We start from the raw sequence: 18,039 nt of genomic DNA on the forward strand, positions 1-18,039 counted from the left end.
ACTACTGGTAAGCAAGAAGATGGACCAATTTCTGGGTGAGTCCAGAGTTTATAGCAATATATGCTGCAAAGAAGATCAAGCCGTGTTAAGCATAGCTTCATGAATACTCTAGACCAATGCTGTTGCCAGAAACAGCAGCCTATCCTTCTCCCATCCCGTGGGGCCATCCCCAGCCGCCACGCTTGGGCTGGCACAGCATTTATGGATTTGGAAGATGAACTGGATCAGTCAACTGATTTGACTTAAAACTAACTTTCAACCCTTTTTTTTTTTCCCCCTCCCTTCCCTGATTAGTTTTAAATCAGATCTGTTTTCCAATTTAATTCCCTGGGAAAAATGGTGCCTTCAGGATTGGCCTTTGTGCTGGCCTGGCATTGGTAAAACTGTGGCCTGTGCTTTAGCCTGGAAAAGCTAAAAACCTTGAGTCTAGGTTAAAATCTTGACACGATCACATCAACAAATTATGGATTTGGGTAAGACTTTCAGATAAAAGCATTGGGGACAACTCAATGATCAGTTTTGCTTTCTGTGTATGGAAAGTATCATCTGTCCTTGATCATAACTCCCCTGTATTTGCAGCAGCGTGTTTTGCACCAGCAGAGTTTTCTCTCAGCAGAAATATTATGTTTGCCATTTTTAAATGTAACGTGGTTTTCAGAAGACTTGGATCTTCACTGGGCTTCTGTGTGCTCAGCACCTTCAAAAGTTCAGTTTAATATTTATTGTCCTTTAAGGTCGTTATGAATTCAGTATCTGGAATTTCTGAGATTGTTACGGATACTGTCCTACTTCTGTAGTAAGTATCCCGTGCTTAGGGAATATGAAAACTTGTTCAAAAACAAGTTTTAGGCAGACTTGGTAAATTGTTACCTAAAAACATCAAATGAGCTTTGTGAGAAGGAACAACTTTTAGTCTAGATAGAAATTTACTGCTGACTTGCATAAATCTACTGTTCCTTGTCACCTTCATCTGAATGTAATTTTACTTTACAAGCAGGATTAAAAATCTGAGTTTCCAGCAACTGTCTCCAATAACTGCAAGATGCGTGAAGGAAAAGTATTAGTGGTCGTGCTAGCTCTCCTTTTTTTTTTTTTTCCCCTTTTTTTTTCCCCCTCTTTTTGTTTTTTTCCTTTTCTTTGTTGCACAATGAGAATCTTCCGAAATGAAGAGCTGCGGGGTGTTTTAAGAAAAATGACTCTTTGTTTGCTATGTTGTCGACGGCTGCAGCTCCAGGGATGCATTGCTGGCTTGTCTCTACCCATGAAGCAGAAATCAGTGTAGTGCGGGATGCAGTATCCATTAACACTCCTTAGCCTAAAGGATGCATTAAATACTAGCAGTCTGTGCAGGATGCTGTTACGTCAGCAGTGCGCAGGGTTATGTTGGCATTCTGGAGAAATTAAATAGCTGCGACATTTTTTTGCATGCAGATGATGGCTGTGGACCTGTCAGATTGTTCGTTCCTGGGAAGCAAACAGGTTAGGGAACGACTGTTACTTAGCAAATGTTTATTTGAATTCTGATTCATAAATTTTAATGCACACCCACAGATACTTCATGTGACTTGAAGCTGAAGGTAATACTTGTCACTCTTCCTTAATTCAGTCATCTTGGATTCTTAAGAAAATTCTGGGGTTGAGGTCGATGTTACGAGTTGCTTGGATTTGGCAAACAAAATGCAAAAGGTTTTGGAGCCGTCTGTGAGATTTTCTCCAGTGGTACATCTTTTGGTCCTTATGTAATAGCCTATGTCTGCAACTTCGAAATACTTTTGGAGGCTGATTTTCCCTTAGACATCTTGGCTATTTTTTAAAACTCAAAGTGTCTTCAGCTGTCACCTCAGGAACTTGGCGAAAATGGGACCTATGCTTCCTTGGTTAGCTGCTGAACCTTCGTCCCTTCTTTTTGATCTGGGCTCGATTGTTGAATTTCTTTCTGTATGGGGCTTTTCTGATGGGAGCTTCAGTAACTGCTCAAATTGTTCCTGTTCGTTTGTTCTTTTTTATGCTCAGTAACCGCTTTCTGAGTTGCGTTAGTGTGATCTTTTGGCTTACTTGTTTGGTGTCTCCTTTCCGGCCACCTCTGAAATGGCTTTAATCTGACCAGTGTTTGGATTCTGTTAGGTGTTACGTATGTTTCTTTTCGAAGATAATCTTGTGTGTGGTTATTATCTGACATGGGGTTTTAAACTAATAGCAATGTCCCCACAAAGTACTGGTGGAGAATTGGGTTTCCTGCGCCTGGGCTGTTCTAATTGTCTCTTTTGAAAAGCCAGAATTATTTTGAAGTTCTAGTAGGTTTTGCCTATGACATTAGAGAAAAATGATCTCTCTTTGTATTTTAGTTTTGTAACCCTTAGCATACTCTTTTCTAGCATGTGTATACCAATTTGATTTTCTTGCTTGGCTAATGCAATAAACAATGTTAACGTTTGTATGAACTCTTTAATTGGAGTTAAATCTGAACCTGACCATTGTTGCATTAGGACTGATTTGTAATGAATGAGAAGACTGGGTAGATAATTATCTGTCTTTTCTTCTCTGAATTTTAACTACTCATTAACGTAAGCTATTTGTAGAAACACTAAAATCACTTTTTCCTTAATTTCTACGGGACAGATGCCCTTGCTGCTTACTAAATATAATTATTAGCATCCTTAAGGACAAGGTGAAGTTTTGCTTACTATGGTCTTACTCCTATCAGTTGTGATTGTGCTGAACCAAAGCTGAAGGCTATCATAGCTGCCACTTACATGTTAGCTGTTGAGTGGTGTTCGGCTAGGCAGCCATGCTGTCCGTCAGGCGCTCTTTGGAAGCGCTAAACCGATTCTTTCCAACAAAAGCAAAGCCAAGCAAGGATGATTAATTTTTTGTCGTACAGTTGAGCTAACTGCCAGCAGAATAAACACGCCACATGAATAAAGCCATTATATGAAAGTCGCCTGGACGAATGCTTTAGAACTGTTTATAGGTGAACCTCTAGATTGGGCTTTGTCCACTTTCTTTTATCTGTCATGTTTATTAGACATGCAGAATCTTCTCATCCTTTGCAAGATGCTCCTCAGGAGAACCGGCCTGTCAGCAATGAAGACCGAGAGATGTCGCAACATGTACGTGTTCCACTGCGAATGGTAGACGTAGTTATTTTTGTGCTTCTCAATACTCATGGATAAAAAGATGTAAGCGTAAAGATGCTGGTACTGCCCAGTACGTTACATTTGTACTGTAGGAGTGTACCGACAGTCAATTCCTAATGCTAACTACAGCAACAGGCTTCTCTTCTCAGCCTGCCTTGTGTAGTGGGTAGTGAACCCTAATCTAAGTATTGCTTATGCCCACTGAAGAGGCAGATGAGGGCCTCTGATGCTGCAGTCTGTCAGGAAAAGCAGAACGCGATGCTACCTCCAGCTCAATACTTAGTATGACTTCTCGAGGGTCAGTGAAATGTGGGAAACGCTGGGATAGAAAGCCCAAAGTGCTGGAATCAGTTTTGATTCAGGCTCAGACCACTTAGAATGCAATCTAGTGGCTCAGTGCTGAAAGAGTAGGAGGAGGCTTGCTTCTCCACCCCCTCTTCCTCTAGTCTTTTTGATGGGTTTATTTTCTGCCACTGTGGTATGTCAAGAGGGCTCACGCAGAGTTCTGACAAACCCCTGTGCCATGGAAAAGTAGGGAGGGTTAGGAACACCTTCCCCATACCCTTTTGTAGTGGTGAGGTGTTAATTCAGCTCATGCATCTTGCAAAACTGCACTGCTGGATATCTGGAAGACTTCCTTTGCTTTTGTGCCCCAGCAGTGGTGCTGCACTGGAGTCGAATCGGCAGCTGTAAAGTTCTTGTGTAAAGTTAAGTGACTCGGGGACCAATTGTGCTAAATAAGCCAAGCCGAGCTCCTCAGCAGCTTCCTACCACAAAAGTTGTGATGAGAGAATATTTGCCCCAAGGTTCTTCGGTGAAGCCTGGTGAATGTATTTTGGTGATTTTTATTTGTGACTGTATACTTTCACCATCAACGTGTGAAGGAGATGTGTCAGGAAAGCCCTAGCTCTTTCAAAAAGAGTAGGGGAGAGGAACTGTGGGACATGATGAAATTCTTAGAACCGAGCTAAACCTTCCCCACCTTCAGAAATCTTACCCTGATTCTCATGTAGGGCCACTTCTTCAAAGGACGTAGCAGTTTCTTTGTGGGTGCCTGTCTGTTTCTGTTGAAGGCTGGTTACTTCCATGGGTTTTGCCTCCAGAGACAACTTTGTATAGAAAAAGAAAGTAGAAAGTTATGTCTTTGTATCAGAATCATTCTTTCTAGTAGTCCTTCATCATACAAGCTTTGTAAGATTTGGCTTACTGTCCCAGGGAATTTATCAGTTTTATGTATTAATGAGCTCCTGTGTGCTTTTATTGTTGCTAGGCCCTTCCAAGTGGTGAAGATGATGAAGATGACAGCGATAGCGACAGTGATGATGATGACGTGAAAGTTACTATTGGCAACATTAAAACGGGAGCACCGTCGTACATGTATGTATTGCTGATTATGGTGTCGATTTTTGATCTGAGGTAGCTCTAGCGTGTTGATTGGGATTGAAAGTGGGGATGCGAGCTGATCTGTCTTCTGGGAGACATGGGAGTAATGGTCAGAACACCAGAACGGGATTAGAAGCTGATGGGCAGCTCTGCCCTGCAATTGCTTGTTGGAGAATCCATCTATAAAATAGGAATGATAATTCAGGGGTCTGCTGTTGGAAAATTAACCAAATAATTACTATGCTTCATTGCGCAAAATCAAAGGTGGGAAGTTACATTTAACTTCATCTGTGAAATGTTCAAGAGCCAAAATCTGTATTGGTAAGGATTTGCATAAGCTCATTTTCAGCTGTCTGATTTTCGTGATTCAGAAATGGTGAGGCTGGATTTGCGAACCAGGAAATTATGTCACTGACTTAAAATTCTACTTAATTTGCATTGAATAAAAATAATAAGACAGCATTTTTGCTTGCTGCTAGCAGCCTTCCTCTTAAGGAAATGACTTACATGCGCTTTGCGGCATATTCTAATTTTTCCACTTTATGGATAACTTCCTTCTCTTGTAGAGGTGGTTTCAGTCTGATGGATTACTCTGAATAGCAATGCTCCATCCGTTAGACGCTCACAAGATTTTGCAGACATCCTTTTCGAAATCTGCTTCTTCTACCTTTCTCTCCTCCTTCTGTGATCTATGCGCAGCTATGATTTCCGTGTTGTTCAGTTCCGTTTAAATACTAAGTATGTTCCTGGGCAGAATGGGAACTACCACTCTTTGAAATAACCTTGCCCTTCATGTTCAAGACAATCCTCTTGTGTTCTTTTGTTGGTCAGTAAGTACGTTTGTTGCGTTTCTGTAGGGTTAGAGAAACTTATGAAACTGGTAAATGAATCTCACTTTTAAGGTGTTGAGACTTAGTACTAAAAATCGTAGAGAGGCATGAATAAACCCAAGTGAACGACGCATCTTCTGAAGGATGTCAGGGCTTGAATATATTTTGCATGAAAATCTTCAACCAAGTAATTTGTTCAAATACCAATGTAGTGATTCTTTTCCATATAGGGGAACTCCTATGAATCTAAACTTAAAAACGGGTAGAGGCTATGGAGCATCCGCTTCAGGTATTGCTGTTATTTTTATCCTTCACCTTTTGCAGTATTTCATTTACCTGGCACTGGCAGCTGGAGCAGCTGAATCTTGGTCTCTGTTTGGAAGGATATAAAATTAGCGCGTCTTACTTAAAGTAGGAATAGTAAGTGCGTTTCCTAAAGATAAGTGCTCCTAGGACAGTCTGAAGGTCCAGGGTGCAATGGAATGATTTAATTACCCATCACTGAACAAGCTGATTGTAATTTTATTTAAACTAGAAAAAAAAAAAACAGTGATTATTACTTTTATAGTAAAAAACCAGAATATTTCTAAACTCTGTTGTTGCACTGGGGCCAAACATTCTAAATTGCCTGGAGAAGAACTTTAACTCTGTGGTCAGTATACTGAGCTACTTGCACTGTGAGATACTAAAAGAAACAAAGTCTGGCCTTGAGTATCAGCTATGCGTATTTCTGCAGATGAAATTTTCCCCACCATTCGGTTTAGTTTATACTGTATATTGAGACTTGGATTCTGTCCTTCCTCCTATGTGAGACTGTCTGTTCATGGGCTTCATATACTTCCTTCCATTAATTTCGTTATGCAAATGACTTACCTTCTGATTGAGAAAATAAGAACAGATTCCCCTTGAAGATTCTGTACTCAACAGATTTTTGCTGACTCCACTTAGTACACGGTCCACTTAAGACTGATCCTGAAAAAGTTTCTTGTTATGAGAAAATGTGTGTATCTTGGGAGGGTAAAATATTTATTTTGCCTGGGGAGAAAAATGCATTTTTTTTCATTTGGAGTAAATTTCATGCATGCTCTAATAATTTACTCCGTTTGTCTGTAGTACCAGTCTGGGCTGAATTTGCTTCTCTGCTGTTCAACTGCAAGTGCTGTATACCCTGGCTATTTATTTGTAGAGCGACTGAAGAAATTTTTATTAAAAAGTTGATTGTGGTTACCTACGTGCTGTAAAGCCAGCAGTGAATTCACAGGGGTGCTTTATTTTTGAGGGGAGTAATTTGCTCAGCAAATTAGTGGATTAAAGGCATTGCATTAAAAGTAGTAACGGTTTCTCTCTCTCTAAAGCCAAGTTGCAGCCCAAAGGTATTGACTTAGATGCCGCAGGGAATATAAATGGATTGCCTGTTATAGAAGTGGATTTAGATTCATTTGAAGACAAACCGTGGAGGAAACCAGGTGGGGCCTCACAGTTTCTTGTGGTAAATATGTTCTACAGTTTTAGTTGTCTGTCTTTAATTTCACATGTAATTTCTGTCCGTTTATTGCTGCCAGGGAACAGGGAAGTCAGAACAACGCGTATTACTCAGCCTCTGATGCCTGTCTAGACAATCAGTGACATTTACTGATTGATCAAGCCATGTTTCTACCTAAAATTGGGTTGCATTTACTCTATTAATTTATCTTCCCTAAAGGGAACAACTATTTTTTTTAATGTTCTATTTTATTAATTCCCTAGTTCCAGAAAATACTGCACTGATACCAATACGATAACGTTTGTTGGCCTTAAAGTCAATTGAGTAGGATCAAGATTTGGCTGTTGATGATGTGTGCAGCAGCTTGCTTATTCTGTCTCACCACGGCCAAGCTCAGAGTCATCCCCGTGCACCCTTTTCATTTGGGTCCTGGGGATGTCCACACTTGTGCAGGAAAGTACCCCTTGCAGAGGGCAGCGATGGTGGTAGCGATGGTGGGAATTGCCATGTGAGCACGTCGCGATAGGAAAGCTGTCTTTTTGTGTTGAGTTCTGCTGCAAACAGTTGAATAAAAGGAAGGAAAACACTACCTACTCTGACAAGAAAGGCTAGGATTTTTCTTTTAAAAAAGCTGCATTGCCTAATTCTTTGCTAGATTCTGCCCCTAGGTGCATAACTGTGAGCGAGCAGTCCTCACGCATTTCTTCTGGACAGTATTATCTAGACAAATTTGTCCAGACAAATAGTACTTCGCACAGCAGGTTTTAATAGGTACATGGTCTCTTTTGTCTTCCTGATTAGTAGTATGAGATTTCTGCTCGGAAGCGACTCTTGCATGACAGCTGTAGGATGCTACAAATAAACTTTCTGGTTTTCATCTGAATTTGATACAAAAGTAAATGAAGGAACCAGAGAGATCCAAATTTTTGCTGTGCTACTCTCATAAAACATGCTACGATGAAATGCCAACTGAAGCAAAAAATCCACTTGCCTCGACTCAGAAATAATTCTTCTCCCCGCCAGCCCCTGTACTTTATTTATCTTTCAGAAATAATTGCTATGCTAAGTAAGTAGTGCTTTTATAAGGTTGTCTGTGGTGTGTTTTTGGTATCTCTTGCCTACCTGAAATGAAGGGCATCAGAGTACACAACAGTGCTAGTAACTACATCAACATGTCATGGTATTAAACCAGCACTAAAGCACGCTGTGATGACTAGTAGCTGGTACAGACGTAATAGAAAACATAGCCTTTCTTCTGCAGGGGATTTCCCATCGATTGTGAAGTGAGAAAGAGGGGGCTAGGAAGAAAATCAGTTAGAAGGAAAACAATGAAGTGAAGTTCAGAGCTAAAGCATGGAAATCATTGTGGTCATGCTGACATCCCTGGACCAAAATGAAGCCAGCTAGCCTTAAAACAGTGTTGAAGTACGAATAGAGGGAAGATGTCTGCAGAGGTGTGGCCTGTAAGTTTATTTTAGATGGCAAGTAGCTTGTTACTCAACAGCCTTTCAGGTTTATATCCTTTACAGTTAATTGTTCAGCAAGTTGGTGTCTCCTTAAGTGAGGGAGAGGAAGAAGAAATACGGTGTGGAAGAACTGATGAAGGGCTGAAATATAGGCTGATAAAATAGATATGTAAATGTCACGTTGCTGAGTCTGTGTTGGTGAAATTTGCATATTTGGGTGGTACAGCAGGAAGAGCAGCCTACCTAGAAGATAAACTTAAGCCTTGCTGTATAGATCCAAGCTCAGCGTGGTCAAAGCGTTTTGCTTAGCCCTTAATGTATCAGCTCCTTGGTTTAGAATCGGTCTGTCTAGGAACGCCTTTGCGAGGGGGATGTTTGAGGGACACCTCAGCAGGGCTAGGAGGTGCTTTGCAGTGCTTCCTGTTGTGAGGTTCGCCTCACGGAGTTAGCTGCAGCTGTGTTTGTCCCTCCGCGTCTACGTTTTCTTGGCAGGCAGTTTGTGGCCACCTCCCTTATTCAGAAGTGCTCATGCTGAATTGGCACGTTTCACAGAAGACTGTCAAAGTAAGATAACAATCTTGGAAGGCTATAGTTAGGATCATGACTGAACTGTAATTACGTGTGTAGTCTGAGACGTATCAATAAAAAAAACTTCCACCTTAGCCCCGTTTCACGAAATGGGTGAGTCCCCGAATCTCTTCTCAAAACAGCAAAGGCAACGACGGTCAGGAGCAGAACGTGTTGGCTTAGCTCTGCCAAGAAAACGGTTCTGTGGCACCATTCCATGTTTGTGGTCGTAGCTGGAACCGTCATTCCTGTGCCCTCCCCAGCACTCGACTCATTTGGACAGTGGCAAGAAACCAGTCTGAAAAAATCCGGTTGGTGAATAAGTGGTTGCAAGCATCTCTTTTAATAGCCTGCACACGTGCTGTATTCTGTGTCCCAAATGGTCCCGCTGCTGTTCAGGCTGTAGTCCCCCTCCCAACGAAAGATGCAGCCATCTCCGCTGTGGCACGCAGCCGCTTTCTGACAGAATGAAATGGAGAGTAAGCTGTGCTCTCTAGAAGGTTTTTGTTTTCTTAACTCTTCATTTAAGCAGTTAAAGGACAATTTGAGAATGCAGCTCTGCTAGAATCCCTATGTTAATTTCTGCTCCCTTTGTCAGGCGCTGATCTTTCTGATTACTTTAATTACGGATTCAATGAAGAAACGTGGAAAGCTTATTGTGAAAAGCAGCGACGGCTTCAGCTTGGACTGGATCCTGCTCCTCCCATCAGCACTGAAAATAAGATCACGGTAGGTGACGTGTTACTCCTGCACGTGGCTACAATAAAACTGGGGCTTGTTTTTATAATCCCAGAGAGTGTAAGAGCAGAAGATACCTTAATACCTAACTGTTCTGTGTTCCTTTCAGTGATGAGAAGTACAAAAATGTATTTTTAAAGATTAAATCTCTCTGCTAAAAATCTTTTCTCTCTGGAACAAATGGCTCCAGCTGTCTGGCAGGTTTGAACCACTACAGTAGCAAGACTTAAGTGAATTTCCAGTTGACTTTGAGACTACTCAGCTATAGAGGTGTCTGGTTGGAAGATCCTGTGGATGTGAGAGGTGTAGAGAGGGGAGCTGGGCATCCATGGCTGTTTTGCTTGTTGCTGTTGACTGTTGCGGTTGTGTGGCTGCCGTTTGTGTTTGGAGGCTGCTTTGGCCATCAGCCTTTGCAGAAGTCCATCAGGTGGCCAACAGCTGTTAATCAGAACTTCAGCCAAAGCGTCAATACAGCAAGTATTACTATTTCCAGTTTTGACTTCAGGACTACATGAAAAAGGATACGAGATTATTAAACTTTCGGACAGCGGACAGCAGGCTGGGGCTGGAATAGCCAGCTAGTTTACAGAACTGTCTGCCACCTTGACTGAAGAATAGGTTGCTTGTTTGCAAGAGCCCTGTGATTGTTCCTCAAGGGAGCCCTTTTCCTTTGCTGAGGGTTAATATCTGATGCTACATTCGGTTGAAAGTAAGGGCATTAAACGTGTGTTATACATTGCCTTCCATAGGTTCAGCAAGGAAGAACAGGAAATGCTGAAAAAGAAGTGGAAAACAACATCATCAAAACAGAATTCAAAACAGACTTCTTGGCTCTGGTGGGAGGACGCATGAAGGCTGGGCCTCCTCCTAACAGGTAAGAGATGATGCAGACATAAAGCCTGGGTGCACTGTGTTCTTTGTAGGGGTAGCTGGGATCCACCTGGGCCACATCAGAATCGCCTCAAGCCTGAAACAGAAGCAGCTTTTAAACTTCACAGGAAGCTACTGTGGTCACTCATTAACTGTTGTCTTCAGCAGTGCTCTCCTGAGGGTTGTGCAACCCCTGCCTACCCGTTTACCTCTCCTTGGCGATATCCTCAGAATAGTGCTGCACAGGGAGGGAAACCTATATCCCAGCTGAAGGGACGCATCTCCGGGAGTAGAAAAGACAAGGCAAATACCTCAGCTTTGAGGGCTCACATTGCTGGCTGCTTGTGCTTACTTGGCTTATTCTTACTCCCACGATGTTAATCTTTGCCTCCTGAAGTGGAAGTGGATTACATGTTTGGCAGCTGATAAGAGGAGCTATTGGTTTCTGAACCTGTATGCTACGCTGCTTGATGCGTGCCAATTAGTTATTTTCTCCAGTGAGAGGGAGGATCCACAAGGCTGGACAAAGCAAAACGCTTGAGTCATTTTGATTGGCAGCCTCTGCTGGGAAACCCACTTTGGCCTTAGGAGGTTGGTGGTTTTTTATCAAAAGCTTCAGAAAAACAAAGCTATGAAGAAGAGCCAGAGCTTTGGGATTTGGGTGTTTCTATTGGTTTATTCACATTACATCTTTTGCACGCCTGTCTTGCAGAAATCAGTCTCGCATTCCAACTTTCTGCTTTGTCTGAGAGAGAACCAACTATATGCTTCAAGTATAAGCTTTAAAACTCTGCTTAGTCTGTTTGCATTTAAGCACGTTGCTGGCATTTCTGTCCCCCTTCATAGTGCCATCGAATCGGTCAGGTTTGTTTCCAGCTGTTACGCGTATCTCCTGAGATTTTTGAAAATCTACACCATTGCAAAATAAGCTGATGCTATTGCATATACAGCATTTTTGTCCATTCTAACTTGCAGTCTGGTTTTGAAAGTACTGACCCACGAGATTCTGTTCCTGCAGCAGAGCTTTTGGTCAGGACCAGAACAAGTATCTTCATACACCACAGCAGCATCAAAACCATGGGCTTAGCAATGAGTTGGGTTTGTTGTTTGTTTGTTGTTTGGGTTTTTTTACTTAAACAGAGCAAATTTCAGTGCGAAAACTTCATCTCGCCAACTAGCCAGCATTTTGTCTAAATTTCCTACTGAGATAGAAAATTCTTCTGTCTAACTTGGAAAAGTGCTGACGTTTTTCTGTCCTAACTGCAGGAAAACATGCCTAAGGCCATACTTACACAAATCAATTGTTGGATGAATATAGGATGAGGGATTCTAAAACTTCAGTTGCGGGTGCTTCTCTCTCTCACAAACCTTTACTTGTGGTGACCTTACAAGGAGCTGCTATAAAAAATGTTCTTCCCCCAAGTGTCACCTGGGTATGGAGATAAAAGAACATAGAAAATTGTAGGTTCTGTGACTGATTTCCACTAGTGCAGCACTGTTTCTTGGCTACGTGAATATATTTTTGTTCAAGGGTCTAGCCTTGATTTCACTGAAGGCAGGGGCAAAACTTTTGACTTGACTAGAAACAGGGTAGACCCCAGGGAGGTGGGCTAGAAAGTGTCTGAGAATCTGATTTGCAAATAACTTCAGTGGTATCAGCAACACTCGGAAGATTGGACAGAAAGCAGCAAAAATCTGGGCTGATAACATTAAAGGCTTCTCCTGATAAATACTCTCCACTTTCTCTGAGCCTGATCTGGGAATGATTATTCAAATCTGGAGAGTGAGTGAAGGGTTTCAGCTCTGAACCAGAGCGTGCAATCCATGTTATTACACCCGTATGTGGTGATTCTTCGGATCATGTCTCTAGGTGTTCAGAGAGACCTAACTCACCCCTGCAAGCAGAGCTCAAATTGCTCAAAAGTGAAAAAGGACTTCTCGTTCACCTCTTGTCCAATCTGAGTGCTGCCTCTAGGGATTTTTCCCTGGTGGAAAAGAATGTATGAGAGAAGCCTGTGTAATAGTGGGGAACACTGCTCCTTCTAATGTCTTCGAGCCTAAAAAGATGCATCTGCTTTGTACCAGGAAGCTGGGTGGGACAATTGATGTGATCGGTGGCCAGGCAGGCACAATTAGGAGAGTAGAAGGAAGACGTCGCGATAAGCACGCCTCCGAGGAAAACCCAATTCAGGTAAATGTTTTGCGCCGTCCTGACAAATTCCTGATTTTATTGCACTTGTAGTGAACCCTGAGCAAATGTCTGTGCATTCCTGACCTCCCATGTCGCTGTTTCTGTCTGCAAAGCAGCAGGTAGCATATCAACCCTGTTGAGGCGTATGCATGTATCGTTCCCTTCCGCAGGTTGAATTAACTTCTGTTTTAAAAGCTTTACCTTGCTAGGAGCTAGGGATTGCCCTTTAAAGACTAGCCTTCCCATCTGAACGGTAAGGCCTAAGTTCCTTTTCTCATCAGCTCTCCAAAATATTCCTCGGGGCGCGTAGCTGGGAGGCTCTCGTGTGGATTATTCCCTTCCCCTCCACTGTCGGGTTGGAATCTCCAGTTCTGCAGTGGAGGACTTCTACTTGGGGCTTGTGTTTCTTTTTACGTTGAAGTAACATTTAGTCTAAGCATCGCTAGATGCAGCCCACACTTCAGACTTAGGGTGGGCCTGTGTTACTGGATCTTGTCCCTTATAAGAAATAAAAGCCTGGGGTCTAAAGCTGGACTCAGTTCTGATCTTGCGCGTCCAGTGTATGACCATAATGTTCTGCCTGCCTTCTAGGTAGGAAGGTGCTATGTGTAGGGTTTGAGGACCATCTGCCAAGAACTCTTCTCTTAACCACCTTTCTCCTACCAACCACTCCTAACTCACCAAAAAAAACCCAAATATGGAACCTTTCCCCTGTCTAGACGCAATTCCTGGTTTTGTTTTTACGTGTGTTTTTGTGGTCTGTTTGGTTTTTTAGTGGTCAGTTTTCCAAGTGTTGCCAACAGTGGCCCAAAAAAGAGTTTGCCTAAGAGAAAGAATTTGCTGGGAAATGGTGGTCGTTCTTCCCACTTAGAAGCACTGATACCTGTATTTCCAGGTCATTCTGGTCTCTCTGCGTATTGATTGTTCCTTCAGCAGTAGTGGGCATGTGACCTGCTTTTGTCAGACAGACGTGAATCCAGTCTTCCTTTGACCTACGTGGGCACAATCTAGAGCAGAATGTGGCCTCTTGCTGCCCTCAGGAAAGATAAATTGGGTTTAAAAAAAAACCAAACCAACTGTGACTGTGTCGCCCTCAAATATGGCAGCTTTTAATCTGAAGCCTGTATCCGTGGCAGTCCCCGTGAACAAAAGGTGGTCGTAACACTGAAATATCAGCTGTCTGGCGCAGTTGTGTATACAGCTAGAATCTGGTCTCGCTGCTGTTCTGCGTAAGAGAAGATATCTTGCTAAGCATATTGATCGCTTTGATCAGCCTGCCTTCCTCTCCAAAAGGTGTTATCCCCTGGGTATAGCATAGCCTGGTCTTTCCAGGTATCACGATGCTGCCTGCTTTGGTGATACGCTCCCTTTATGCCAGCACAGTGAGGTCCTAGCTGCGGGAGCAAAGAGATTAAAATCCTCTCTTCTCATTCCTCTGCCTTCTAAGGTCCTTGGAGACCACGGAAGTAAGCCACAGCCCCCACAGCAGCCCCAGCAGCCATCACAGCCCCAACAGCCACCTCAGCAACAGCCGTTCGCACCACCAGCAGGCCCACCGCCTCCCCCGCTCGCTGGGCCACCTCCACCACACTTCCTCCACCCTCCTCCACCAGTTACTTCTGTTCCACCTCCCCTGCATCCTCCAGGTATGTGTTCACACAGCGATATACGGCAGTCTGAGGCTGCAAGTTAGGACGTCCCGGGCTTGCAGCAAATCAAAGGTTTAATCGTTAAATGCTATGGGACAGTCGAGCAACCAGGTAACGGGTCCTTAGACCTGGCCAGTCTTTGTTCAGTGCCTCCATCAGCCTATTTAACGTTTGCCCTTGAATACTTAAAAAACGGCAGCTGTTCCTTGGAAAAAAAACCTCTAGGCTTTGTTTCCGTGAGAGAGCCTTTGGGTGCTACCGATCCATTTGCTTTATTGATAAATGTAAAGAAATGGGCTCCTGATTATCTGTGGAGGAAGCCAAGAACATAGGAATTGCTATCCTGTGTCAGATCAGCAGGCTCTTTAGTTCAGGATCCTGATTCCAGATGTTTCAAGGGTGATGCTGGAACTGGCAATTCTGCAAGAGCAGCTCTAATAAACAGCTTTCCCCCTAAGCCAGGTCAGCTCTTGGTTGGTTTATGCCTTGAAATACCAAGATTTGTATCTTTCTGTGTTTGTTTCTTTGCATTTTATTGTACCAACTGCCACTGCAGGATGATTCTTACTGCTCCTAGAAGAGCCTAGCGTCCAGTGCAGACATTAGAGCAGTGCTTCATTTTAAAAGCAAAATACGAATAATATAAATGAGGTCTTTACCACGGGTTTCTAGCCCATTGGATGTGGTCAGTCCTCAGCATAGGCAAGTTTGTGCGCTCTTATCAATAACCAGATGGGTTTGTATTGTGCTAAGAGCACTTGGCACTTGAGAAGACGCTGTCGAGATAAGTCCTGTGTCTGCAGGAATGCCCTTTGCCTCTGCAGTTACAGGCTGAGCCCTGAAACCTATCGAGGTAGCGGAAGTAAAATTTCTAATTTTTTTTCTACTTAGTTGTCTTGAGCACCACGTTACAGAACAGTTTCACTGTCTCTTCTGTGCACGTAATAACTCAGTTTCCACAAAGTTTCTTAACGCATCTGCAACGTGGAGGCCAGTAGTACTCTTTCTGGGCACCAGGCAAAATAGGGCAATACTGGTGGAGAGAACAAAGAACGTTGCAACTGAAAAGGCCAACGTTTTTCTGTCTTCGCTTCCTACTAAGCCTGCGCATCTTCTGATCCAACATAAGTCATGTCTGTGCCCCTGTTGCTTCTGGCTTCAGTAGTGCACGAAGGTTGAAGCGAGGGCCACGCTCTGGGCTTTCCCTGGTCCTGTAGGCAGCGGCCAGACTTCTGAGAAGCCACCGGGAGCACGTCATGCAGTAACTCCTACGTTTTGCACTGGCTCCACATGCAGAAGATACAGAACAGAAAATACGGTCAGGGCTTTTAATCTGAGGAGGATTATTACTGCAGTACTCGCTGGTGGACCATGGTAGCTTTTTCTACTGCCTTCCATTAAAATGGTTGGCAAAATGAAGATGAATTGTTCACTCGTTCTTTTGGTTGTTGACCAGGGTGTCTGATTTCACTATGCAGTTATGATTGACTTTTTTTTTTTTAAAGTTTAAAAAAAAAAAAAAAAAACAAAAAAAAAAAAAAAAAGGGTGTCTGATTTCACTATGCAGTTATGATTGACTTTTTTTTTTAAAAGTTTAAAAAAAAAAACCAAACCAAAAAACAAAACACAACCAACAACAAACAAGCAAAAGGACACACCGGCGTCTGCAGCAGGTTCTCCTCTCTGGCTCCTTCAGTTGTTCTGAAGGCCAAATCAATTGTTTGTGTGTTGATGCTTGGAAAAAGGAATTCTCCAGTGTGAGAGCAGCAACGTTTAAAATTATAATATAAAGGTAAAGAGATCATCTTTTGGGAAAATGATATAGTTTGTAGGCTAGTTACTGCTTAATAGCACCAATTTTTCTGCTGGTCTGTCTGCTCAAATATGTGACGTTTATTCAAAAGTGTGCTTTTAGGATTAGCTCGAGGTACAGAGATGACATGCTTTACCTGTTGTCCTCACTTGTTTTGCTTGCTTGTTTATTTCCATAGGTCTGCCACCACCCGGTCCTATTCCAGGTAGGTGTTCGCTTGCTCTTACTAACAGCGGTGATTCTGAACACACAAATGGCTGAGCATTTCGATTAAGTAACACGAGATAGGATGACACCGAGACCCATTTTAGAGCACAGTTAATTTAAGGCTAATAAACTCCAATGCAGCGTTGAACTCTAGCTGCTTATCTTATATTCTGGACCTAAATAATAATCTGTAGGGCTCCTTAATGCTATCTTGTTTTGTCTCTGAAGACCAATCTAGAAAGTGAAATGGAGAACTTCAGGTGGCAATTAGTTAGATTTGAAATGCTTCAGTTCCTGTAACGGCATTTGCACAGCAAAAGTCTGAGTGACAAATTGGTGCTTTGTGTAGGAATTTGGAGTGTGAGACTGAGCAGAACAAATGCCGTTTCCATCAGAAGCCTTTGCTCCCTGGTGTGCAGTAGAGATGGTGAATACTAATAAAGAAATGTAACAACCAATCTTGTGCATGAGTTAAGAACCCCGCTAATTCAGAGCTACTATAAAACTGACTTTCCTCTAGCTGTAACGTTTTTTTTTTTGTCTCCTACTGGAAATTTTGCCTAGTGCAGGGAAAACAAATTTAGCTGTTTGTATAGCAGACCGTTTGGAGCGATAGTTCTGACCAGATGCCGTACGTCTGAAAATCCGAGGCTGATGGTGGCTGCGTATATGCAGTCAGGCCACTGCCTCTGTGTTACACAGTATACTTGATTCGTGTACTTGCCAAAGGTCTGCACCCAAAGCACTTTGGACTTGATGTGCTTGTCCTCGCTCTGTCAGACATGTTGGACTTGATTCACGGCTTTTGTGTCCGTGCTTTTGTATTCGTGCTCTGCCCTGGGCTTCCCAAATGGAAATACGGAAAACCTACGCTAGCTGGGCTCTCCTTCAGACTGAGAAAATTCCTGTGTTTGTTAAAATGTCGCTTTTCATGCTCCTCTCAGTGTACAATAATATTGCAGAGCTGGTTTTCATTGTAGTACTAGAAGGAACCTGCTCATAGTAAGCTTGGATTTAGAAGACCTATATTGTAGTGAAACTGGATGCAAACTGGTCTTGATTGTAGACATTGCAGCGGCGAGTTGCTAGTTAAGTGCGTTTAGATTAAAGTCGTTTGGGAGGAGCGAGGTGGAGGAAATGACCAGGCTGTTGCAAAGAAATTCCACTTCAGGTAGCTGGGTTGGAAAGGGAGATGAGGGACAATACCTGCTAATTGTGATGATGATGATCCCCCACCATTAGAGCTAGGTGCTTGTAACAGTAGTTCTTCGAAGTACTTGCCAGTGGTGAGCAAGTGTGGTTGAAATGCTCTAGGCATTGCATTTTATTGGAAGATCTTAGGAAAAGGAGGGGGGAAAAAAAAAAGCATCTAAGAGTGCGACGTGTCCCCCAACTTGTTTGCAGCATAGAGCTCCACTAGCTGAGCTGGAGACTTCAGGCTACCTCTTTTTGCAGTGAGACGCTTCTAGGGAGGGGTTCTCCTGACCCGTTTTAGGTGTTCACAGTAAGAGGTGATGAATTGTCCCACCCTTTCACTGACTATGCTGGCTCAATCGCCATGGACTTGAAAAGGAATCTGGAGCTCTTGGCTTCAACGTAAATGACTGCAGTTAGTCAGGTGACTCCTGTCCTTTGTATCGGTACGGTTTGCTCCTTTTTTTTTTTTTTTTTTTTGAATAATAAACCGGGGATTTTTTTTGAAAAG

General features: G+C 42.9%; 1 protein-coding gene across 1 annotated transcript in view; it reads left to right on the forward strand.

Moving 5' to 3' along the window:
• LOC103894131 (pre-mRNA 3'-end-processing factor FIP1) overlaps positions 1 to 18,039 on the forward strand; it is a 27,429-nt gene continuing 9,390 nt past the window's right edge. Inside the window, exons 1-10 of the mRNA XM_019470528.1 lie at positions 1 to 35; positions 3,026 to 3,110; positions 4,408 to 4,514; positions 5,581 to 5,639; positions 6,706 to 6,816; positions 9,465 to 9,595; positions 10,354 to 10,478; positions 12,560 to 12,665; positions 14,113 to 14,311; positions 16,306 to 16,332. Coding sequence (XP_019326073.1) covers positions 3,099 to 3,110; positions 4,408 to 4,514; positions 5,581 to 5,639; positions 6,706 to 6,816; positions 9,465 to 9,595; positions 10,354 to 10,478; positions 12,560 to 12,665; positions 14,113 to 14,311; positions 16,306 to 16,332 — 877 coding nt within the window. The 5' untranslated portion in view covers positions 1 to 35; positions 3,026 to 3,098. The remainder of the gene's footprint in view (positions 36 to 3,025; positions 3,111 to 4,407; positions 4,515 to 5,580; positions 5,640 to 6,705; positions 6,817 to 9,464; positions 9,596 to 10,353; positions 10,479 to 12,559; positions 12,666 to 14,112; positions 14,312 to 16,305; positions 16,333 to 18,039) is intronic.

Source organism: Aptenodytes forsteri, unplaced genomic scaffold (genome assembly GCF_000699145.1).
Source record: "Aptenodytes forsteri isolate BGI_AS27 unplaced genomic scaffold, ASM69914v1 Scaffold191, whole genome shotgun sequence".
Lineage (NCBI taxonomy): Eukaryota > Metazoa > Chordata > Aves > Sphenisciformes > Spheniscidae > Aptenodytes > Aptenodytes forsteri.